Source organism: Thermobia domestica, chromosome 12 (assembly GCF_964235325.1).
Source record: "Thermobia domestica chromosome 12, izTheDome1.hap1.1, whole genome shotgun sequence".
Taxonomy (NCBI): domain Eukaryota; kingdom Metazoa; phylum Arthropoda; class Insecta; order Zygentoma; family Lepismatidae; genus Thermobia; species Thermobia domestica.
In genome coordinates, this window is record NC_137465.1 from 2064981 (window position 1) to 2090711 (window position 25731).

Consider the following 25731-nt stretch of genomic DNA (forward strand, 5'->3'; position numbering starts at 1 on the left):
ACTTGCAGCTTCAAGGTAATGTTTCAAAGATTTCTCAAGAAACTCAAATTCCTACCATTGGATATACGGCAGGATTTCTTTTCTTTTCTGATTCTCGTTTGGGGTGGCGACCGTACTGTTGTAATAAAGATTAACCTTTTGTCACTCGCGCCAAATTTAGTAACATAACTACTCGCGCGTTTGCTTTTTTCCAACATTGACATTTTGAGATACAAACAATATATTTAGTAAACTTATTTGAAGTAATGCATGCAATTGTTGAGTAAATACTTAGGATATTTGGAATTGTTGCTATAGTGCTGTCAAAATGTCTTGATCCGTGGCAAAAATGCGAACTAAAGTTCAAACCATCGACACATCCACGCGTTGAGCCAATAAGGGTTCAGCTGTTGCTAAACGAGAGAGCCTTGGCGAAAGGGAGTGAATTCCTTCAGCCGATAGCAACGCTTGGAACAGAAAACTAGGTGTCAAGTCAGTGTGTTTTATCTATAGCTTGTCAATATCTCTTCTCTGAGATCGGCTTTCGAAATCATCGAATCTAATGCCCTGAGTAGCAGTAAAAAGCTCGTGTAACTCATTGCTGCTCTTACGATTAGAATTCCTGTTCCGTCACATGTCCACAGTGATCGTACATCATCACGTGCTCCTTTCTTTTGGCAATCAAATAAAGACGTCGAAATAAAGTCATTAATTTTGCCCTTGAAGTTGCTGTACAGTTGCAGTGCGTTCTTCGCCGAAACTTGTTCGTAATTTATCCAAATAATTGTTAGTACATTTTACAATTTCATCAATCACGGCTATATCGATAAATTTCGAAAAAAAAAAAAAAAAACTGTTTACTCAGTGATACCCTTAGCAGTAAACTTCGGTTCTAGCATCTTTTTCACAATGTTTTTACACTTTGTCTTTGCTGATGCTGCCAGTTACTATTTACATTTTGTTTTCCTGTCTTTCCCAATGAAACAATATTTTCACTGTAACTGTAATTCACATCCATATCGTTTGCATCTGAATCTGCATCTACACTGTTCTTATTTGCTTCACTATCATGATCAATATCATCTTCATTCACTTTTTCATTACTTCAATTCGCATCACTTTCAGCAGCCACTAATTTTCGATAGTTAACATCAGACTCATCACTAATATTGTCAAGCCACTTCTCTATCTCACTTCTATTCAAGAAGCGAGACATTGCTTAGAAAAACAAAACTTCACTCATAAACAGTAATTATCACATTAACGATCGCGCGTTGGAAAATTTCAAACTCCATAAAAATATATGTTTGCTAGTGTTATCACGGAACTACTCGCGCGTTTGAAAAAAGCAAACGCAGACGAAACTATTTCCTCAACCTGTACTGGAAGCTACTACAATTGCAGCACGTCAGCGAGCTTTAGGGTGAAAGAGGGGAAGGAGCCACTTGAGGAATAGCAGTGAGGGTGACTCCGCTAATGCGACCCCATTCGTAAAAATCATTAGTTTTTACTCACCTGTTTGCTTTTTTTCCAACAGCGCGAGTGACAAAAGGTTAAGTAAAAGTTAACTGTTTCGACGTAATTGAATTCTTCATCAGTGACTACAGTTTTCATTACTCTTACAGGTTTTCTTGTAACATATAGCGTCTAACATATAGCGTTGAAGCCGGTTCATTGCAACAAGGTCTATTACACTGTGTAGTTTGGTTTGGTTTTGGTGTGATGAAGTATATTTTCGATTGTAATAAATATACGTGATGTGCCAACGCCGTACACATTGAAGAGTATATTTTACAAAGCATTATATTTGTTCTATTTTAGATAGTTCATTTATTTCTGGAAGCAAGGGGAAATGTTGCTCAAGAAATACAGAAGTGTTGCAATGGAAGAAGACCCACAGAGAGCAGTAGCGTAGCCAGGATGTGTGTTTGGTGGGGCAAGTGCTGTTATAGGTACATATGGAACAATTCCAAACAAAAAAATATATAAACACAAAAATATCTAAAAAATTACAAACATCAAACTACATTGTCGGACCTTTTTGGGGGCCCGGCCTCTCTGGGCCCCCCTTCCCTACGCCACTAACGGAGAGTATTGACATCATATGTACTAACATCCTTAAAGATATTTGTGAAGAGTGGTAGGATATATGTGGGACTACAGTTTTTTTTTTTTTTTTTCCTTTTAGAACGGGTGAATTTCATTCAATCATAACATTTGTAAAACATTTCCCATTTTAATGCGGTTTATTTCAAATCACACGGGAATTATGGTCATCACTTACCTTTGAAGCGAATATTGAGAATTACGGCTTTGAAATTGATTTTTGTTTTGCCAATATTACCTTAGTCTCCCTATCCCAGTTTTTGTCGTTAAATTCTTTTCTTATTATTACTTCATCTTTTCTATGCAGTGTTGTAAAATTTTCTGTATCTCTCTATATTCTCACAATCCTGATTCTGAGCTATTTAAATTCTACATTACTATTTCATAGGTTTGAAGTTTTCTTCAATTATAAAGACAACTGTTGTTTGATATTGTTCTTAACTTTTTTTTTTTTTTTTTTTTTTTTTGCGTGGAATCAGTTAAGAGACAAAGTGTAATTATATTTCTCAGAGTACAAGCTCCTTAACGGTGAGGTTCAGTACCATCGCCTCCTTTCTTTTCTATCCCATTGATTTGTAGGGGAAGTATTCTTCCTTTTCTTTGAAATGAATAAAATTTTTGATGTTCTGATTTTACTGATTTCTTCTGAATATCTATTTAAATGTCCCTTGCTTTGTCAAAATGATCTTTTAGTATATATAAGTATATTATTATTTAAATTAGATGTCATTTATGAATATTAAAAACATACAACACAGAATTTTATTTCCACAAAGTAAGAGACATTTAAATAGACCTGAAGAAAAATAATAAAAAGTAAAACCCTTAAAATCTCAAAGAAACAGAGGAAGATTTCCTCGTATATATCAATGGGCTAAAAAAGAAAAATGGCTGAGTTATTCAAGACAAAATATGGATAGCAGGAATTCTTTAGAATAATATAGTGCTTTTTTGAACATTGTAATCACTTCATATATATTTGCTTTTCTGATTTTACATACTGTATGAAGGCTATCCGTGTTAAAACTCAATGTTATGGAATGCTACAAATTTCTGTTTAAAAAAAAAAAAAAAAAAAAGTAGTAGTACATCCGAAGGTATATTACATATAACTTCTAAATGATGATAAGGTTCATTACATAGGCTAATGTATATAAGTTAATACGATGTGCATTGTATTTTGTTAATACAATTTGGTGTGTTTTTAGTGCTAATATAGACCAGAAAAAATTGTGATCTTCCCTTCATTTATTCTCTTAAAGAATTCCTTTAAAACAAAGGATCTTTGCAAAGTATTATGTTAAAACACTTCATTTTTTATGTAAATGACTTCATTAACCTTTTTTCTCTATATAATGGGTATGCACTATGAGTATACTGTGCATGTGGCTGTTTCATTTACGATATAAATTATTTTCTCACATTTTTCTGTTTCATTGTATACAATTAATGTATAAATCATATAGGAACGCATTAAATGAACAATTAGTTACCTACTTAATTGTTATTTTATCTTAATATGATTTCCACTTTTAAAGTGTATTTAAATAAATATTTAAGGCATAGAGTTAGAACTGACAGCTTAGTCGTTAGAACTTGTATTTAGTGCATTTCAGTGTTTGGTTTCTACGAATATAGTCATGGGTGTAAGCAGACAAGTGATCGCTCCGGCCACTTTTTTTTTTTTTTTTTTTTTTTTTTTATATATACCAAAGTTACAACAAATGCAGAGACATTTTGGCTTGGCTGCTTGGATACACGTCTCTGTTTTCCATATATTGACAAACTAACATGGTTACTCTCCACCTTTTTCTTGTTTACTTTAACCTTTTTTTTTTTTTTTTGCGTGTAGGCTCGGTTTGAATCTCTCCGCCACCACATACCTTTTATTACAGTATTTTTATTTATAATTTTTACTTCATTAATTTTTATTTAAATCTCATTTTCCATTGGGAGTGTGACCCCTGTACTTTAAAAAAATTTAGAAAATCATTGACGTTTAAAATCCTTTTCCAATAGTTGATGGGAAAACGACAACCTAAAAAGACCGTATTTCCGACGGATTGCTGCGGCTTTTTTTTTTTTTCGAAGAAAGCGTTTGCAACTAGCAAATTTTGATTGCATAGAACAGTGTTGTTCCTAGTGGTCGTGATAGTGAAAGATGTGCTTTCAGGAGGAAAATGTACTGACTGTTATAAGTTTTTCACATTAGGCGCACAGACATGTTAATTGAATTATTCTTAACGTTCATTATTAGCTGCTCAGTTGTTATTTTTGGTTCGCTTTTAAGCATTTGTAAGTCATTCCCAGATACTTTTCCTCTATATAGCACTTAAATCGTACTGAGAATTGTAGAAATGTACTGCGTATGTACCGAGTGCAATATTACTGGTGGGGGGAGCGCGGTGGCTCAGTGGTAGAGCGTTCACCTCTGGTGTTAGGGGTCTCGGGTTCAAACCCTACTCCCGCCAAGTGAACCTTGTGGTGGACAAACACCGTATGCGTGGGTTTTCTCGGGGTTCTCCCGTTTCCTCCCACTTTCTTTATTCCACCATTTCATTCATTATTCATCATCACCGTCTCCTTTAGCCTAACCGGCATATCCGTGGGACGTAAAATTAAAGATTTCATTTGATTTTTATTACTGGTGGGAATCCGCCATGATTTTCATTGCAGTGCTACGCATCTTTTCTGCTGTCTGTCGACTGGTCGGAAAGGCAACTTTCCACCGGCGGCGCTGGCGCATTTTATGCGCCTTTCCGATTGTTTACCGACTGCTCGAAAGGACCTCTTTTCGATGTCAGCTTCTCAATTCTCCCACAGGCGGCATTCGACCTCTTGCCGCAGTCGAAAAGTAGCCCTTTGCCGACTGGATATCAACCCTTCAGGAAGGCAAAATTTTCACCACTTTTTAGAGTAGCTTTGCCTAAGTTTGCCTCCGTGCTATGATTTCTCATGAAGGGCACAATTGCTAGTTCTGAAAGTATATAATACTTCCATATCCCATTCAATTTCTTGTTTTTTGGCTGAAAGTGCTGCAAAAAAGACAAAAGAACAAATTTTGTACTGGGACACACAAAAAAATGCAAGTTTATACTTCAAGAACTTCCAAGGGTGCTCCTTGTCGAGAAATCATAGCATGGAGGAAGACTTAGGCAAGACTAATGTAAAAGCTGATGAAAATTTTGCCTTCCTGAAGCGTTGATTTCCAGTTGGCAAAGGGCCACTTTTCGACGGCGGCAAGAAGTCGGATGCCGCCAGTGGAGAATCGGGAAGCCGACGTCGAAAAGAGGTCCTTTCCAGCAGTCGGCAAACAGCCGGAAAGGCGCATAAAATGCGCCGGCGCCGCCGTCGAACAGTTGCCTTGCCGAGCAGTCGGCAAACAGCCGGTAATTAGCATTAAATGCGCCGGCGCCGCCGTCGAGAAGTTGACTTGCCGAGCAGTCGGCAAACAGCCGGAAATGAGCATTAAATGCGCCGGCGCCGCCGTCGGAAAGTTGCCTTGCCGAGCAGTCGGCAAACAGCCGAAAAGGTGGAGTAAATGCGCCGGCGCCGCCGTCGAAAAGAGGCCGGCATAAGAAGTCGGCAGAGGGTCGGAAAGAGGTCTTTCCGACTGTTTTGCCGACTCTGGCGGTCGGCAACAGTCGGCAAAGAGTCGGCAAAGGGCATTATTTTTTACGATTTTCGACCGCTTGCCGCCTCGGCAAAAGGTCGGCAATTTTGAACAAGTAGATCGTCGTGCCGCCGCGGACGGGTGCCGGCTGCCTACCGGCGGCCTGCCACCGTCGACGGCGGCAATCCCTCTTGCCGACCGCGGCATCCTGATGGGGTATTTAAGGGGCAAAATTTCCGGTCAGAATTGGCGACTAGAAATTTAGAGGTGGCGACCAGTGTTCAGTAGGAATGGTTTCTGCCTAAACCCACAGGGCTCCGTAGTTTCTGTTTCGCAGCTCACAAATGTTCAATCCGGAGAGCAAGAGTGCCAGAGTATGAAACCAAAGTTAATCAAGAATGCGAAAATGTACATAACAGAACGGTTGCAATTTGTATCATCAGAGGTAGTTCTGTCTGTTCAATATATGTTTGACACTTTGGGTTGGCCTCCTAAAAGAAAAATCCTTGAATTTGGTGTAGAAGAAATAAAACTGCTTTTTGAGTACTTGCAACCAGATTTATACAGTGAAAAAAGTGTACCTTGTCTTAGCAGAGTGGGCAGAATATAAACTTTTGTTTGCTTCATTGACGTTGAATCAGACACTGAAAAAGATTTACAGTGAAAACTTCATTACGAGATTCCCAAATTTGCTTCCAATTGTCAAATTTTGTTCAGTTTTACCCGTGAGTACCGCTTCATGTGAGAGAGGCTTCAGCAGTTTCGACAGAGTTAAGACTGCCTACAGGAATTCACTGAAGACTGACACACTGGATGGTTTGCTGACAATTTCCATCAATGGTCCTTGAGTTAAGAACTCTGATCCCAAAAACTGCAATAACCAACTCTTACTTCAGTGCAGAGCGAGAGACAGTTACATCAACGTGGTCTTAAAAGCTAAGATATTTTATAACATTTACCGAGCGAAGTAGCTCAAGTGGTAGAGCGTTGGCTTCGCATTCGGGAGGTCGCGGGTTCGATTCCCGCTGCCGACCATCCTGATTGGGGTTTTCCAGGGTTTCCCTCAATCTTACCAGGCAAATGCCGGGATGGTACCTACTAAGACAGGCCCTGGCCGATACCTTCCCAAATCCATTCCATTGTTGTTGTTAAATATCCAGTATAAAATGGCCTCTGAGCTGTATCTGGTGATTGTTAAATAAATAAAATAAATAAATATGAAGTGCCCAACTCAAAATTGATTATCCTGAATTTAATTGTCTGGTTTTGAAATTTTGTGCCCTGATGTGATCTCTTCAAATGCCCTGATGTGATTCTTTGTCAAACCAAAGGCCGTGGAAGAGCTTCTCATAATTTGTACGTGAGAGATGCTGGCGACATCATATTTGGAATGGCTTGTGCGTCTGACTGAAATTTTGCGCCCTGATTTATTTAATTTTACACTAATATGACGGCACTGCTGAAAAGGAGTGTAATTAAAAGGTACAGTCCGTCTTACTAAACTTTCTTGTTCCAATTTCTTAAACTAAATCTTGTTGTACTGCAGTTATTAGTGAAACATTTTCTACGGTTGCCAACTTTTGAATATGGAAGTACAGGGCACCCTCCTGGAGGCCTCTTCTTGAAATTGTGACGTCATCGCTCGTCAAAAATGAGAACAACCTAAAAGTGGTTACTTTACAAAATTGAGCGATTCTAAGTTCGAATTTAATAACTTTAGTTAGTTTTGAAGCATTTATTAAACTTATTTATTCCAATTTAGTTGAGCCATAATAATTTTTTTAGTCGACCATCGTATTTGAAACAGAAAAGAAAATATAATTAGCAATATAATTATAGCATGCACAAAATATAGTTGAAAAATAAGTTACCAGCTTCGCTGGGGCTGATACATAATATCTCATAATGACTACATACTTTTACTAGATCTCGATGCATTATTTAATTAGAAGATGTAGCTGAGGATGAAGCAGTGCTAGCTGCACTCTTGAAAATTTACTTTTGTTAACCTTTAGCAATTTTGATAAGTTCAGTAAATATTCCTGCCTTCAATTCTTCAACAAATTCCTCGCATGACAGGTCGATATCAAAGCGAATTATAAGCTCTACTTTAACCATGTTCATAGACAAACGATTCCTTTCGTCTCTCCAAAATAATCTGAATAGAACAGAGAATAGGACTAGTAAGGGGAAAAATCAACATATATAAGATATATATATATTCTCCCCAGGACTAATAGGTAGATATCAAAGCGAATTATAAGCTCTACTTTAACCATGTTCATAGACAAACGATTCCTTTCGTCACTCCAAAATAATCTGAATAGAACAGAGAATAGGACTACTAAGAGGAAAAATCAACATATATAAGATATATATATATATTCTCCCCAGGACTAATAGGTAGATATCAAAGCGAATTATAAGCTCTAGTTTAACCATGTTCATAGACAAACGATTCCTTTCGTCACTCCAAAATAATCTGAATAGAACAGAGAATAGGACTAGTAAGAGGAAAAATCAACATATATAAGATATATATATATATTCTCCCCAGGACTAATAGGTAGATATCAAAGCGAATTATAAGCTCTAGTTTAACCATGTTCATAGACAAACGATTCCTTTCGTCACTCCAAAATAATCTGAATAGAACAGAGAATAGGACTAGTAAGAGGAAAAATCAACATATCTATGAGATATATATATATTCTCCCCAGGACTAATAGGTAGATATCAAAGCGAATTATAAGCTCTAGTTTAACCATGTTCATAGACAAACGATTCCTTTCGTCACTCCAAAATAATCTGAATAGAACAGAGAATAGGACTAGTAAGAGGAAAAATCAACATATATAAGATATATATATATATTCTCCCCAGGACTAATAGGTAGATATCAAAGCGAATTATAAGCTCTACTTTAACCATGTTCATAGACAAACGATTCCTTTCGTCACTCCAAAATAATCTGAATAGAACAGAGAATAGGACTAGTAAGAGGAAAAATCAACATATATAAGATATATATATATTCTCCCCAGGACTAATAGGTAGATATCAAAGCGAATTATAAGCTCTAGTTTAACCATGTTCATAGACAAACGATTCCTTTCGTCACTCCAAAATAATCTGAATAGAACAGAGAGTAGGACTAGTAAGAGGAAAAATCAACATATATAAGATATATATATATATTCTCCCCAGGACTAATAGGTAGATATCAAAGCGAATTATAAGCTCTACTTTAACCATGTTCATAGACAAACGATTCCTTTCGTCACTCCAAAATAATCTGAATAGAACAGAGAATAGGACTAGTAAGAGGAAAAATCAACATATATAAGATATATATATATTCTCCCCAGGACTAATAGGTAGATATCAAAGCGAATTATAAGCTCTAGTTTAACCATGTTCATAGATAAACGATTCCTTTCGTCACTCCAAAATAATCTGAATAGAACAGAGAATAGGACTAGTAAGAAGAAAAATTACCGGACATTTTAAAGTCCGATTTTGAGGTCGTACCGGACACCGAACAAGGAGGTCAAAAACGGAACTGTCCGGTTGGTAACCCTATGTGAAATACGAACAGTATTATACTTGTAAAACGTCTTCGAAAAATTTCCTCCAAAGAAAAATCACCCCCTCTTCTAGATTTTTCCGTAAAAAATGACTGATATAACATGTTAGGGTTATTGATGATTTATGAAATGTGATACATGAATGAAGATTTTGTGTATATATTTTTGAAAAGAAAGAAAAATATGTTATCACTTGCCTTAGACCTGTTAGATATGAATACTATGTTGTGCCATCATACGTTAACTCTAACATTTCTTGTATTGGAGCTTCAAATGACAAGTTAGATGAAGCATTATAGGACTTATATTGCATCAAATATTTATAAATAATTTTCATTACTATCTTGTCAGTATTTACTCAAGTTATTCTGTTTCCTCCGACATTTTCATTTCACAATTTTTGTCAATCATAATCGCTTATTTCTGTCGATCATCCATCTCCTTCATCTGAAAGACCATTAACATGGGACGTTCATCTAATAATTTTATTACGTTCCAGGCTTGCGTAAGTAAGATAGTGTTGGTTTCTCTGGTGCTTGGGATTTCGGGTTCGATCCGAGGCACCGCCAAATGAACTTTGTGGTGGACAAACACCGTGTATGTGGGTTTCCTCGGGGATCTTCCACTTTCTTCATTCCATCACTTCATTCATTTGTCATCATCACCGTCTCCTTTAGCCTAACCAGCATACCCGTGGGACGTAAAACTCGAAGATTTCATTTCAAAAACATATTCAACATGAGACGCACTTTTCAAATGGCAAGAAATAATATCAACTTTAGATTTTCCTGTATTGTTGAATATCCTCGTTTAAGTCATGAAGAAGTCTAGCTTGTCCTCCGAAACATTTCAAGGAAGTCTATGTATATGGAACTGAATAATCCCCCAAATTATAATAGAATATATTTTTAAAAAAGTATTATTATAAAATGTGATGTGAAGTGTTAGTTATACATTACGCTTTTATATGATATTTTAAAGTGAAATAACTGAGATCAGCTTCTTTTGTTTGTTTGTTTTTAATATTACCAGTGATTTTCCTCGCAAAGGGCTATTGAAAAAAATTATCTAGAAGCAAAATTTTCAAACAGCTTTTCCAATAATAATATGCACTTTGTGGAATTCATATTTCAAACTAGTATTGAATAGCGTCGTTGTAATTGTAGGCTGGTCTATAATTGTTCTACCAGGCCTTGTTTCCGTATTGTCAAACTAAACGCAACAACACACTGTAGCAAGGCTATGTGATAAAGAAAGAAAAAAAAATACGTATAGTTTCAATACCGTAACTGTATCTTCATGAAACTTGCTCTCCAAATCTGATGAAGACACAGGGTGTTGAAACTTACGTATTTGTGTTTTTATACGTATATATTTTTGATCACAGCCTTGTTCAGTGTGTTGTTGTGTTTAGAATAGTCTATGCATCAGACAATTAAGAATTGCTTTTGAACTCTAGCCTTTTTAGTTTCAAAGTAAAAATAGGATTTTTTCCTCATTAAACCAATATAGTACAAAATTAGATTCTTATTGAATTAAGTAATCTCTGAGTCTGGATTGATATGCAGTAAAAGGTAAGAAAATATGCATCATAAATGTAGTAACATGCATTTAAGAAACCTGTTTGTTTATTTCAAATTCACTCGTTTACAGAGTTTACTGTGTGTGAAGTGCATTTCCACACTAAACCAACAGGAAATTTTTCAAAGTTTTCAGGTATCAAAACTCATCTATTGTCTGCTAAAAAAAAATTAATATCCCGAAAATTATCTTTGAAGATCAACTGGTGATTGGCAATATTTGTACAAATAATACAGTAAGTTCGGAGCATTCATTGGGCACAGATTCATTCACATATGGACTGGCTGATTGACTCAATCTTCGATATGAACTAATCACCTTATACTGGATTTGAGCTAAGCACTATATCCAATTTCTCTTTATGTTTTCTAGCTCTTTTAGGATTTATGGTAACTATAGTTACCATAGAGTGATGCTGTCTTTGACCACTTATTTAGGTCCTATAACAGGCATTTAAGCCGGTTTTTTATTGGTCAAGTCAAGCATGGACCAAAGAACATCCGTGATGCGTTTTGAAACCAGATTGTTAAATTTGCGGCGCCAAGCGGGAGCGGAGGGGCGTGACATTTTTCTTAGGACAAATTTCAAAAATTTTTCATGCCCTTAGTTTCCAAAATGTCAGATTGAAATTTTTCATACGGATTGTGTGCACCTATGAGTATTTCTCTCTCTCCCTCTTTTTTTTTTTAATCCCTACGTGAATCCTGGCCCAGGCCAGAGGGAGGCATCTATTCTGAGGAGGTGATTTTTCAGGAAAAATCTCTTTTTTTTTTTTTTTTTTCGGATTTTCCGGTTCAGGTGTATGATACGGACATGTGAGTGGTACCGTTGGAAAGGGCCTGTTATACTGAAGAAAATAGCGTTTGAACCATGACCCTAGGCCAAACAGTAATGATCCAGAAAAATTTTAGAATATTTATATATATAAAATGGGTCACCTTCAGACGCCCTTTGTTTTCAAGACACAAGATTGAAATTTTGCACACACGTTGTGTACATAATTACGTAGTTTCCAAGAGATTTTCAGATCTCTACGTGAACCCAGGCCCGTGCCAGAGTGGCGCAAAATTTTGATTTTTTTTTCGAAAAATTCCCGGTTTTCCTAAATTTTCCCGTTTTTGGTGTATAATACGGACAAGCGATTGGTACCGTTGGAAAGGATGTTCTATTCTGAAAAAGAAAGAAAAAAACGAGGTATGAACCATGATCCTACGATAAATAGCAAGGAAGCAGTAGTTATTTGACTGAAAGTCTAAAATGTACCTCAAAAAGTGGAAATCCCAAAAGGGCTCATTTCGCTTTGCGCAGAACTTAAAGAACTTGTTTTTTTAACAAGTTCGAGTGACTCATATAGAGGGGTGCAATGTGAGTTTCCAGACACGTAACTGTGTCAACAAATGTGGAGAAATGGACATGAATGAAACTAATAAATTTATAATATATTATTAAGTAACAAATTGCTTTTTGCTGATGACCTCAAAATATACGGTAGGATAAAGACCATCCATGACTTTCTCAATTTACAACGTGACATGGAAAATATTGCTAATTGGTGTTCTCTTAACAAACTTAATGTAAAACATCAACAAATGTAACATTTTATCGTTTACCAGAAACAAAAATCAAATAAAGTGTAATTACTCAATGAATCAGATCTTGCTAAATAGATTAAATTTGATCAAAGGTTTTGGAGTTACATTTGATACGAAACTAACGTTTAATAACCATATAGAGACCATAGTTAATGAATCTCTCAAGATGTTAGGGTTCATAATTAGAACAGGAAAGGAATTTAACAATATTACCACACTAACAAAAATGTATTATTCCTATGTCCGATCAAAACTGGAATATGCTGCTGTGATCTGGAAACCATCACAACACCAACACCGATACCAACTGGAAAAGGTCCAATCTAAATTTATCAAATATTTGGCGTACAAGAGAACTAAATCTATCCATATTATGAAAACTATCTAACATTAATAGAGAACTTCTGTATCCCTACACTTGAACAAAGGCGAAACGTGATACATCTGATTTTTCTCCATAAAATAGTACAAAACGAGTTTAATTGTACGGATTTCATATCAATACTAAATTTTCATGTCCCAACACTTAAAACTCGTCCTAATAACTCTGGCCTGTTCTATTGCAAAAAAAGCAAGGACCAGCGTATTCTTGAAATCGCCAATCTGGAAATGTGTTCTACTTATAACAAAATATGTATCGAACACAAAGAAATTGATGTATGTAATATGAACTCTATGTTTAAGAAAACTATTGTAAATTATTTTGTAATACGCCAATACTATAATTGGGTTTATGCCTGTTGTGTTGATGGCAAATAAATAAATAAATAATAGAGAAGACCATATTCGCATTACTCAGAGGGTAGCGAAATATATTTTTAAGTAAATGTCCTATACATACGAAATTTCCGATTCAGGAGGTTAAAAACATTAAAATGATTCGTAACTTTAAATGTATGCAGAAATATGCCAATGACCTTAGAATATACACTAACCTTCAAAATATGAACTTGGATATGCGTATATGCAATTTTATAAATCTAGGCCCTAGTAATGATATTTAGACGCGTTTCATTTTGTTTCGAATTGGTGTTTCATTTGAAATGACCGCTCTTAGTTTCAAAAATTCATAATACTTTCATACAAATACTTTCTTGCTTTTAGCCCTTGCTTCAGCTAAATCTTTTGCCTCTTTAAACAATTTAACTAAATAATTTCAAAACCATAGTTTTAGGATATTCGATTTTGTCCTAGATATTACACTTCTTTTTGGTTTGTTTGTTCGTAGGAACAAAATTAAATACTTGTTATATATCGTTGAAAACCAATTGCTATGCAAGATATACGCAGTAGTGGTGATAACGGCTCCGCAGATCTTACAGTGCGGTGGAGCCTCTCAAGTTGTTTAACTCATTTTCCAAAGGTCGTCTTTTTTAGTTTTGCGAGGGAACCAAAGTCGCCTCGCTGCCACTGAATGTATTTTTTTTTTCTATATTACTTAACAAGCAGAGAAAAGAGTTAGTTGTTGTCTGTAGGTAAAGCTTAAACTGTAATGGCCTTATGCAGAGACGTTCTGACGCATGATTAATGTCGTACTAAAGAATTCGACTAATGTGTTTGTTGCAGTAGTCAGGCCTTTAGTATGACGCTAATCATACGTCAAAACGACTCTGCATAAGGCCCTAAAGATTTATCGATCGTTGTGTACTTTCTACTAAGAGCTTTCTTTTCCTTTTTTCTTTACAGGATTCCAAATGTCTGTAGCTTAGCTCCTGAGAGCTTCTAAGGCTTCGATCCAGAAGTCTTAGGAAGACCAACTTCATCTCCTCTCCTAAGCCACCAACGAGAAGGAAGGGCAACAACGACGTAACAACCTGCAGGTTCTTAATGTCAGCGGCATTTGCTTCTCCTGGTGCGCAGTGCAATGCGTGTTTCACAAAAGAAATGCCGTAGTTTGATCTCAATAAAAGCGGAAAAAATGAAGTTTTAACAAAAGTACCCAAACGAAGAAAAAAGTGCTAGGATGTATTCAAAGTGCTTTAAGTGAAAGTTCGTTTTAGGTTAATAGTGTTTAATTTTTGTGGTTCTGGTGATTTGTTTCTATATCTTCCTTCAGCATCAACAATGGTTCAATATCCCAGTGTTTAGTGATGAAGTACATAATGTCTCTAGTTAAAGTTATGTGTATAGATTGCCCTGGCTTACTTTGTAAGTAATTCGTTGATTCCGGCGTGCGAGTTTAACAGCCAGCCAATGTTAAAGCACATGTTGACCACAACAAATTCCAGAGCCCAGCCTGCTGTGGCCACGGTGGATGGAATTGCAGAAATGCATCCCGGACGGGGGGACAGAATGCGCTCTCCGCCGCCGCTGAATCTCAGTTTAAATATGTCCCAGCGACTCAACCATTCCCACACACTCAATCTGAGCACTCTGAGTACATCAAAACACTCTTTAGGGGGGAATTCGAGCAGTGTGAGTCCTGCCAATTTGACAAAGACCACGGTGCTGGACCACCACAGTCTTCATGACGTGACAGGGATCTCAACTGCAACAGCAACTCAAAGGAATGGGGACCTTCCTAAGATTGCGAACGGTGGACTCAATATCCCGAGACGCGTTATTCCGGCAAATGTGACGAGGTTCATGCAACAATCGAAAGAAGCCGGAGTGAAGGAGATGCTGACGTCGTTGGGACTGTTATGTCTGGTGTCTCTTCTGTTGGCGCTTCTCTCCCTGATATTCCTTCTGAAGATCTCCCCCGTCACCACAACGGACATCAAAGAAATCCTCCGAAGTGAACAAGTGAAAATCATAAGCGCCGAAGAATACATCGTCGTGTATGAAGTGACTCTGGCCCTCTGTGCTCTCACACTTTCCCTCAACCTGTGCTGCCTTCTCGTGTGCGCCATCCAGTTCCTCTTCGCCGTCAAACTTGTAAAATCTCCTCAAGGCGGAGAGAGGTAAGTGCAAAAAGTTCCTTGTTATTTGGAATAGACTATACTCCGCGTACTCCAAATTGGCGTATGACTTCAGCAAACAAGCTCACAGTGCGCTGTTACCATACCTTCAGTGACGAATTCATAAGTGTCCACAAATACGAACAAAATCAATAATAAATGATTAGATTCCTCCGTGAAGGTTTAGTAACAGTGCACTGCGAGCTTATTGGCTGATGTCATACACCAAAATCGAGTGACGTGGAGTATAATACGGTATTGGTAACAGGTGAAGTATCAATAGATTAAGAAATGGAGTTAGTGTTTCTTGATACTAAGAGTTTGTCGCTCTTATTGGTGATTGGTGATTATTGATTATAAAACACGTCATGATATTTCGGTACTTTTTTTCATCCTTCTTCATTGCCGTTACTTATGCATGGGATTGTTTTACACAACAGGTGTAAATGTCTTTTCTGTTATTAAGTTGCAGACCAATCGAGCGATTGAGCGTCAGAGATAGCAATACTTATTGTTCAAACACGATAGTCTTTATTCCCCCTTTTTTAAAGGAAAATTTTTCCTCCACTTAGCAGAAAACCTTGTTTGGAAACAATATTAAGTTCTTTTCTAAACTCTTATCCCCTTAAAGGGACATGGCCAAACCTCTTCCTTAGCCGTTTACCATTGAAGTTGCCTAAAAAGTTAGAGATAAATGAGGAATTGAAAAACGAGCAGTTGGTTAAAATGCACGTTCAAGAGTTTAGTTATTGATTTGGCAGAACAACAGTTGGCATGCCCTGGTGATTGTTCAGAAGGATTGAGAAAAGTGAACTATTTCAGAATCGTTGAGAGCACTGACAAAATCTCAAGAAGAGTCGAAACTAAACGAAACATTTCCTCGTATCATTTTCGATTTCTGTAAGATAATTAAGTTGGGCTAAAAGTGTGTATAGCTGTTTCTGGACAACTTGAATATTCTTGGTAGGAATTTGAAACTTACCTCGCGAGATTGTGACGATTTCGTCAAGATTCGTCTGTCATTTTTGTTTCGACAATCACAATTCGCGTTTCTTACTGCATTTGTGTCTTTATTTACATAGTTTCACATACGTACGTAGCTCATGTTCTATGGCAGTACACGATTTTATTCTAGGGCGTAGAAAGTATGTAAGTGTAATTGAAAGAAGGATTATGGACCGCAGAATATAAAGCCATCAAGTTCCGAATTGTGCTCCAAAATGGAAGGCCTGATTGAATTGAATAAAGTGGAAAAGGGTTCACCGACTTAAACAAACTGAAGAAAGACGGATTAATCGTGTTCCTATTGACTTCCTGTCGGAAGAGTGACTATAATTATCACATTACTGCATACAGTTCCTTTGGTTCGGTTGAGCACCATTTGTGTGAGTTTTTGCCTAAATGGAAAAGGGTGGAACCACTACATCAGATCAAAAGGCCATGTCGAATCGTCGCACGAGCGGAACAATTGATGAAAAATAGAAACGAAACGAAGGTAGTCGGCCAGGATGTAGATTCAGAGAACTCATTGAGCGTTGCAGAGTGGAGTCGATCATCTACTGGAAGAGCCAAAGCAAAGAAATTAAATCTTTGCTATTAGCAATCATAGTCGTATGTTACTCACGGTTCTTGGTATATTAACAAAGATAACTATAATCTTATTTTATCATATCATCTTTAATGAACATTTTAGCACATAAGCTATCAGAGACCAGTATAGGGGAACTGTCATATACAGAGTAATTAGTACCATTAATTTTGGTTGACATAGCCTAAACATTCTTTAACATACCTTTTATAAAATCAAAACTTGAACAACTCTTTTTAGAATTTCTCTATGGTTTGAACATCTTTTAGGTATGTCGGCAACTTATTGTAAGTTAATTTATATCTTTTATGGACATCTGTAGAACACTTTTCTTTTTTTTTTAAGTGGAAGTATAATCTTCATATAAGTTGTTCTTCTGTCTTGTATTATATGAAGGTATGTCATTAGCATGAGTAAAATTACTTTTTTTTTTTTTTAAAAAAAAGTGTATTTTCATTCCTATCTGAAGATGGGCAAACCCAGAAGGTAACGCCTTCTCTTGGGACATGAGTATTTATTTGTAGTTTCATCATTGGGAGGTGGGTAACAGGATTTATTTCTCTATTGGTGTGTATGGCTTACAAAATGCAAAATTTAAAAAAGCAAGAAAAAAACATTAGAAAATAAAAACGAGAAAAATGCTTCCTACAACGAGCAATGAAATGCTGAAGTTATGGAAAGGTTTCTTGACTCTACGGTAATAGTTCAGAGAAGAAATTCATGAGGATGGTGAATTTTTTGAGCAGATCTGGGGCGGCTTTCAGCTTTGGCATGTGGGTGTGCAGCGCATGTACTATGTTGGTCAGGTTCAAATCCTTCAGAAGTTGAAGAAGTTATTTAATAGTTTGGATGATGCTTCAGAAGACACCTTCGATGTCTAAGCTACGATAGTGAGTGATATTGTAGGCTCAGGTCTTGAAGTGGATGTGGCAGCGGTGTCCTGAAGAGGTGTTGAATGTGAGATTGTCTTGCTAGTGTTGTTTTCCATTGTGCTTGTATTGTAAGCTTTGTTGTATTCGCGGACATCTGGAATAATGGCTTACTTTGATTTGAACATATACAATAATTTTGTATATACATAAATAAGCAAAGTTAAAACACTTATTCGGCTGTTGAAGCATAGATTAAAAATAGCCCTCACTGTTCTCTTCTGTAAGCCGAAAAACAGTGCCAGTGAGATACGAAACTCTCCAGAAAATAATTCCGATACTTAATAGCAATTAGAACTTAGCATAATATAATTTTTTTTCTGAAATAAAACCACGTAGCTTACGAATTACAAAACAAATACTACTACTACTACTACTACTACTACTACTACTACTACTACTTATTATTATTATTATTATTATTATTATTATTATTATTATTATTATTATTATTATTATTATTATTATTATTATTATTATTATTTTACATTTAGATCAACAATATCATATGTTTATCCCACCTAAGTCTGTTATTTATTGAAACTCCTAAAAAATTGATAGAGTATAAGTAATATACGGAAATTGAATTTAACAGAATAGCAGGTACTGTTTGAGATTTATACATGTAATGAAAGAGGGTTTCGTTTCTTTATCATCAACTGATTTTGAGATTCCATTTTGTGAAACGTTAGACAATGTACTTCAAATTACACTCTAATTCTGTTATGTTGTCCCCTGCTACTAAAATATGCAAATGACGAGCATATACCTAGGTAGTACAATATGTTGAGAATACAAATTGGAAAAAGTTCGTTTATATAGAATAAAAAAGAATTGAGCCATTAGGAACACCAATGCAAATATTAGCACCTTGGAAGAAAATGTGAGTTACGGTACATATTGTTAACCGTTTTACATCTGTTGACAATTTATCAGATATGGGAAAAAAACATTCTTGTACTATGTCTCTAATATTACACCTCAGAAATTTTTCAATAGAAGAGAATGTTGTAGACAATCAAAAACTGTAGAGAAATCGACAAATAAACCTGCTGCATATCTCTTTCTTTTTAAGAATATTGGAGAAATCTCAGTAATAAAACTAGACAACGCAGCATCAATTGATTTGTGTTCTGAAAAGGATATATATATATAAACAATACGCGTATGGAAGTGCTCTGTATTTCAGAGAGATTCGGTGGTCAAAGTGGGAGGCTAATTATCCTGCTCTTAAACGATGAATAGAAAAGCTGTACATCCGACGGAACTCTGCATTAGAATGTAGTTAATCCTAGCGAGGAAGTAATTCCAAAAAAGAACTGGCTGGCTATACGTGATTAACTGTCACTCAACTCAATAAGGGAGGCGTACGTTTTTATTAATCGCTTGCTGGTCTGTTGTACTGAAACTGACATTGGACAAGAAACTGATAAAAGGTAAAGTTTTTTCATTAGAAGACATTTTTTGTAAGTTATCATTAGTAGTTTCAAAATAAGGCTAACGTTCAAAGTAGATCATTTTGAATCAAGCTGCGCTATGTAATAATAAAAAATGGATCGGAATTCGTCGTTGTAAACACATTTATTATTGTTAATTGTAGATTTTATCAGTTTGACAGAAAAAGTATGGTTTTCAAGTATGTATTTGTCTTCAAAAGGCTGTACTGTGGTCAAATAGACAACCATACTATGTCCTTACTTTGAACCGAAGTAGGAACTTTAATTGGAAACACTTCTATAAGCGTAAATGGTTGCCAAAGTACTACTTTCAAAAAAAAAAACTTTTGTCTAAACTTGCTAACACTGTTTATGATGCCCCATCCGCATCTTAAACTTCGGTTTTATTTATTTATTTACTTTTTTAAAATAAAAAAAAAATCGATGGAATGAAATGAAATGGAAGAACGGTCTATACCGTACGCGTTCTAACAGGGATTGAATTATCCTTTCGGTGTACACTCTTCTTGGTTCCTTAATCGGTTGATTGAAGATTAACGTTAATGAATAGATAAACTCAACAAACCGGGATTACCATCACATCTAGATTCTAGCAATTGAATAACTGGGAACTGTAGCCGAGCTAAACCTCAATTGCTCTACTGCTGGCAATAAATGCAGGGTCATGAAGTTGGGTCCACTATGGGAAAAAGAACGCTGAGTTTCGAACTCTGAATCGGGTTCAGGTATCGAGGAAAAGCGTCATGTGTAAGCATATATTCCCGGGCTACATGGACTGATGGCAAGCATTCCCAATCATTTGATCAATCCGGTTCCCCGAAGAAATCCAGCGTTCCTCTTCCAGCGAAGACCTCACTGACAGTCACTGCTCCGTCAAGTAACCAGATGAATATCCCGAAATTCTTCACAGTTTTGGTTCTTCTGGTCCTCATTTGACCGCGGCTTCTGACGGCAATGAGGAAAGTCACAAAGTGTGATAGTGAACCCACATCCTATTTGAAGTACCTCAATTTGTGTTATTCACCGTCGCCGACAGCTTAAAGTAACAATTTCCTCTCCTATGGTGCTGTCTGCCTTATCCCGCAGTCGATAACAAGGAACCTGAATAATTAAAACACAGTGCAATACATTAGAGCAACAAAACTCTAGTATGTGACAAGAAATGTCACAAAGCTTCTTTTGTATGCTTTCCTCCTTTCTCAACCGGACTTGAGACCAGGAGACCGGCTATGTCTTTACGCAGGCTTTCAATGTGTGAAGACGCATTTATACGCACAAGGCACACCTGGCGTTGTGTGGGCAACACTCAACATAAACATTCTGATACTGCTACCTGTTGGAAGATAATCCATGCAGGAGAATGAAAGGAAGAAAAAGAAAAACTTGTTCCAAAAACTGGTCCCTACACTACGATTTACTACGCATTTAGTTGTCTAAACATACGCTTAGCGCAACTCGTCAGTGGTCAACGAATGTACGGAGATACTTTCTTGTATGCTGTGTATAAAGGAACCACATTGATTCCACATTGCGTAACTTTCTTCTGTTATCAAATACGAGTAACAGAGTTTGAAAAATATTATAGCTCTTCATCTCCTAACTTTGTTTCTTACTGTATTCAATCAAATAGTTAAATAAAAATAAAATCTTACTAAAGTAAGCATCGGAGTTACAGTTTTGGCAATTATTATCCTATGACTGATAAAGACAATGATATTCTATGTCTGATAAAGGCAATGATATTCTGTGTCTGATAAAGACAATGATATTCTATGTCTGATAAAGGCAATGATATTCTATGTCTGATAAAGGCAATGATATTCTATGTCTGTTAAAGACAATGATATTTTATGTCTGATAACGACAATGATATCCTATGACGGATAAAGACAATGATATTATATGTCTGATAAAGGCAATGATATTCTGTGTCTGATAAAGACAATGATATCCTATGTCTGATAAAGGCAATGATATCCTATGTCTCTGCTTTGGTCAGATATTTTTTTTAAAGTTACCCGTAGTTCCAAAGCTATCAGCACGAGACTAAACGTCGTGAAAAGGAACAATATAGGGTTTTTCAGACAATCTTCGATCGAGTTGTTTCTGGTCAAAGCCATAGCTGGAGACTTAGACAGGCGCTGGGGAAAAGTAGGCACCAAATAAGCAAAAATGGGACAAATGAAAGATGCTTCGCGTCCCATTAAAACATTGATGCTGTATTCGTATTTTTCAAGCAGAGAAAAATATTCTTTTCTCAAAAAGGTTTTTGCCTCGTGTCATTACGACAAAAATAGTTACAACAAAAAAAGTTATTGACGTTAAATTTGCAAGCTTTTAAATATCTTCACACGTATGAACTGCTCTAGAAAACTTTGAGCATCATTTCATAACAGTTCAACAGTTTAATACTGATCACTGCTTTATACTTTTGTTTTAAAGAACATACAGTAACAGGTAAGACCCTCAGCACACATTCGCACACATGCTTCCGGGTTCAATTCCCAGTACCAGCAGTAATTTTCGTAGTATTAATACACCGTCATGAGGCAATAACTCTTGTATTTATCTTCAGAAACTTAGAATGAAGTATCTCTAGCTGGGAGTGATGTATACATCACACAACAGTCCATGACATTAGATATAAGTAAAATATTTCATTGTACAGCATGATTCGACTTGGGATATAAGTTGTGGAAAGAATTGCAGCGAATTATTGTTATGTGTGCGTCATGAGATGGAGAATAATTTTTTTTTTCTTTACTACTGACAACAAATTTGAGGAATTACGCGTTTATGCTTTTTAACGTCAAACCATGGCAGTGAATGTATGAAAGAACAAATGAAAAAGTTTGCTGTTGAATAATGTTGAATGTTGTACATTATTATTCTTTCCTATTTGTTGTGTTCTTTCTGCCTTCACACAAAATATAATGCACAACTGTTTTATAAAATTTGATGATATTCGAAGGGTGAGAAACGTGCGACTGCGTTAGGAATTAAATTCGGGTCTCTGACTTACCATGCCGGTCTCTTTAACACATTCTACCCAGTGAATCACCTGAGCAGTTACACATTTTCCCCTCTTCAGTTCGGTACTCAGCCATTCAGAACACATTGGCTGGACCACAACTCATGGTATTGTATGCATGGATAACTCAATGTTTATATTAATGAGTGCACACAACTCTTAAATCAGATATTATAAGATAAATGATGAAAACAACCGATTTTTCTTCTCTATAAACACGAATTCGCACCTATAAAGGAAATGCTGTGAAGGAAGAAAATCCACCATTTAGTATATATTATACAAGAAGTAATTTGATCTCTAAAGTAAAAACTATCAACACTTGAAAGGTTATTGAATGTACTGTGAACAATCCGAAACAATATAATAGTTGAAAGAAGATTTTATTGGCGACACCTTTCATTCTCTGTGGTCATAGGTCATTTTCCGACCTACTTTTCTGCATTAAACCTACATTTGTCACGCAATGTCCGTTTTGCATCATTCATTGTCTAAAGGAGGCCCGCTATCAGAAGTCAGGCTTTCTAAATTTCGCTGTTCCTCTAAATCATGTTGGGCAACAGTACAAAAGTTACAGTATGCTTCCCTAAATTGTTCCGTTTGGTGTTGGTTACGGGCCTGGTCAAAGCAGAGGGCAATACCTAGTTTACCAGATGATAATTTTAGACTGCGCGGGAGAAACACTAATTGGCCAAAATGAGATAAATCAAAATTGATCTATGTGTCATGCTTCACCTCCGGTTAACTTGGTAAGTCAATTCTAAACGTGAGTTGAATAATCACGTACTGTTAGTATAAGTGCTTATGCTTCATACTTATGCTTGGTAAAATTCCTGAAAACTTGTGTTTTTTTTTTACTTATACTATTTCTCCTGCGCAGTCTAGAATCAATTTATGCAACGTGCTGATTGTTAGAGACCGGATGTTCAGGCATTAAAAACCTGGAAAATAGGCAGGCAAATACTCAGTTAAAATTTAAAAATAGGCAGTAAAATAGGCACTAAAATGTAATTCGAAATAATGAAGATAAATACACAATACAATTAAAAAATAAATTCAAGTCATAGATGTTGTTCAAAGAATATAGAAATATACCTGCTTGTTAATATCTTCTTTTATTGTATATATTAAAACGAAGCTTGACATGTATTCCATGTATATTTGGCAAATACATTCTCTACACATTTTTATCACTGCACATAACAGTCGAAATGTTATACACTTTATCAGTACACACAATAGTGCAAAGTTTTACAGCACTTATATTTTTCAGAAGAGGCAAGCACTAAATTATATATTTTCCCCAATAAAGTCTCAATTGGAAGAAAATACATAGAATAGGCAACATTAGGCACAAAAGCAATTATTTAGGCAGGAAGAGGCGAAATAGGCAAAATAAAATTGGCTTAAATTGAAACTATAACTTGCAATATAAACTTAAAAACGTTATTTTTAATCATATCTTTAATATTAAAGAATAGGCATTTTGCTTTAGATGCGGTCTTTAGTGATTGTATAAGCAATGCCACAATATCGCAAGTAAATTATAAGTATGATACTTTTACTAATCCTAATAGCGATGTCGAAGCTTATAATGGTTATTTTCTAAACATGCTTACAGGTTAATACCTTGGTTCTTGACATGCAGGAAAACACCTTATGTAATAAGCATAGTAAGTGTGACCCGGGTAACTCAAGAGGAATTATGACATTATATCAAAGTTCTGCATGTATAGAAGAAAATGTGTATTTAATAGTGAAACACATCTGTTAACTTGTGAATGATTTATTTGAATCAGACATTTTTCCCGAAATATTTTTCCCGTAGATCAAAGATAGCAGAAATTATACTTTTGCACACACACAAATAGAAATATTTATAATGTCCAAAATTACAATCTACTTCTGTTCTACCCGTTTTCTGGATTTTTTTAAAACTACAATGTTGTCGCACCCGAGAAATTTTATAGCCTATCATAGCCTAATATCGACCTTTTTTTCGACCTAGTTTTTAGGAAAACAAATCAATGGATACTGCCTTGTCTAAGTTTATTTCTGAGATTTCCAAATTTTTGACAAGAAAGAAAAAAAAATGCAAAAGGTTTGTTTCTAAATCTTAGAATAATGTACAGTATTCTCTTCTATTGACAACAATCCAGAGGGGTGGTATTAGAGATATAGCACAGTTGGTGTTCCTTAATGCTCCATTCTTAGGGCAGTTCTTTCTAGTTCTATATAAACTACCTTATTCAATTTATAAATCCTCAATATATTGTAGTACTAAATGCTAATGATGTGAATATCTTAGTAACAAGGGAGAACGTAGTAGATTGATTGCGTCCCTTTCAGCAAGGAGTCTATATGAGATATGGACCTACAGCTTAATGTGGGATCCAAACCACATGAGCTCCTGCCGGGAATCGAACGCGGTTGTCCCACTCTAAAGGAGCGTACGCTCACCGCTTAGTTTACAAGTAGTGATGAGCAAATGCAAGACCAAGACCAAGACCGGGGTGGTCTTGGTCTTGGTCTTGGTCTTGCACACCCAGTCTTGGTCTTGGTCTTGCACTGGAACACTTGGTCTTGGTCTTGGTCTTGGTCTTGCACACCCAGTCTTGGTCTTGGTCTTGGTCTTGCATGCAAGAGTCTTGCAAGTCTTGCATTTAAGAAAACTCAAGCTTTTCATAGGTAAATTTTACTCTGGATATAAGGGATAATAAACTCTACAATGCAGCAGTAGTGACGGTGTATGTTTCTAAATTTAATATAATTTAACGACGTGTAAGTATGATGATAATGTACAACATAGGTGATGACCTCTTATTTTTTTAATGGGTGCCCATGCTTCACTACTTATAAGATATGCCTAAATCACAACGTTTCGTAATCTGTTTATATATTTTAACAGATCCAACACTCCACTTGTTCAGAAACTGGGGAGGCTACCCCTGAGACGCATGAAAGAAAATCAAGACGGCACAGATTATTGAAATACCATGAATTGCAAAATTATTTTTAAACTCTGGAGGCGTCAGATATTTCTTTCCAACCACGATTAGCTAATCTTTGTATTAAACAAACTTCCAATTAAATAGTGAGATTTTGTTTTACTCATTCCAATTTGTACTCAATGGGACATAAACATGGACCTTACGCAAAAGCGATTTAAAAAAATGCAGACATTCGAAATGTGGGCATCTAGAAAAAAAAGGAGAGAATGAGCTGTGTTGAACGTAAAACGAATTAGAAGGTGTTAGAAATATTAGCAGTAGGAAAAAAAAGAAGAAGAATTTTAGATATTGTTAAGAGGAGGAAGGGAAACTGGTTAGGATATTGGCTGAGGAGGAACTGTATTATGAGGGACTGCT

The 25731-nt window shown here is 36.1% G+C and overlaps 1 protein-coding gene across 4 annotated transcripts in view; it reads left to right on the forward strand.

Moving 5' to 3' along the window:
* The window catches only part of LOC145666297 (uncharacterized), a 255157-nt gene that overhangs the window by 171225 nt on the left and 58201 nt on the right, over positions 1 to 25731 (forward strand). For 3 of the 4 annotated variants that reach the window (XM_081733373.1, XM_081733376.1, XM_081733374.1), the window contains one exon: positions 14145 to 15361. In XM_081733373.1, coding sequence (XP_081589499.1) covers positions 14652 to 15361 — 710 coding nt within the window. In that variant the 5' untranslated portion in view covers positions 14145 to 14651. Of the gene's footprint in view, positions 1 to 1800; positions 1932 to 14144; positions 15362 to 25731 lie in introns of all 4 variants that reach the window. The other variant, XM_081733375.1, reaches the window with a different exon arrangement.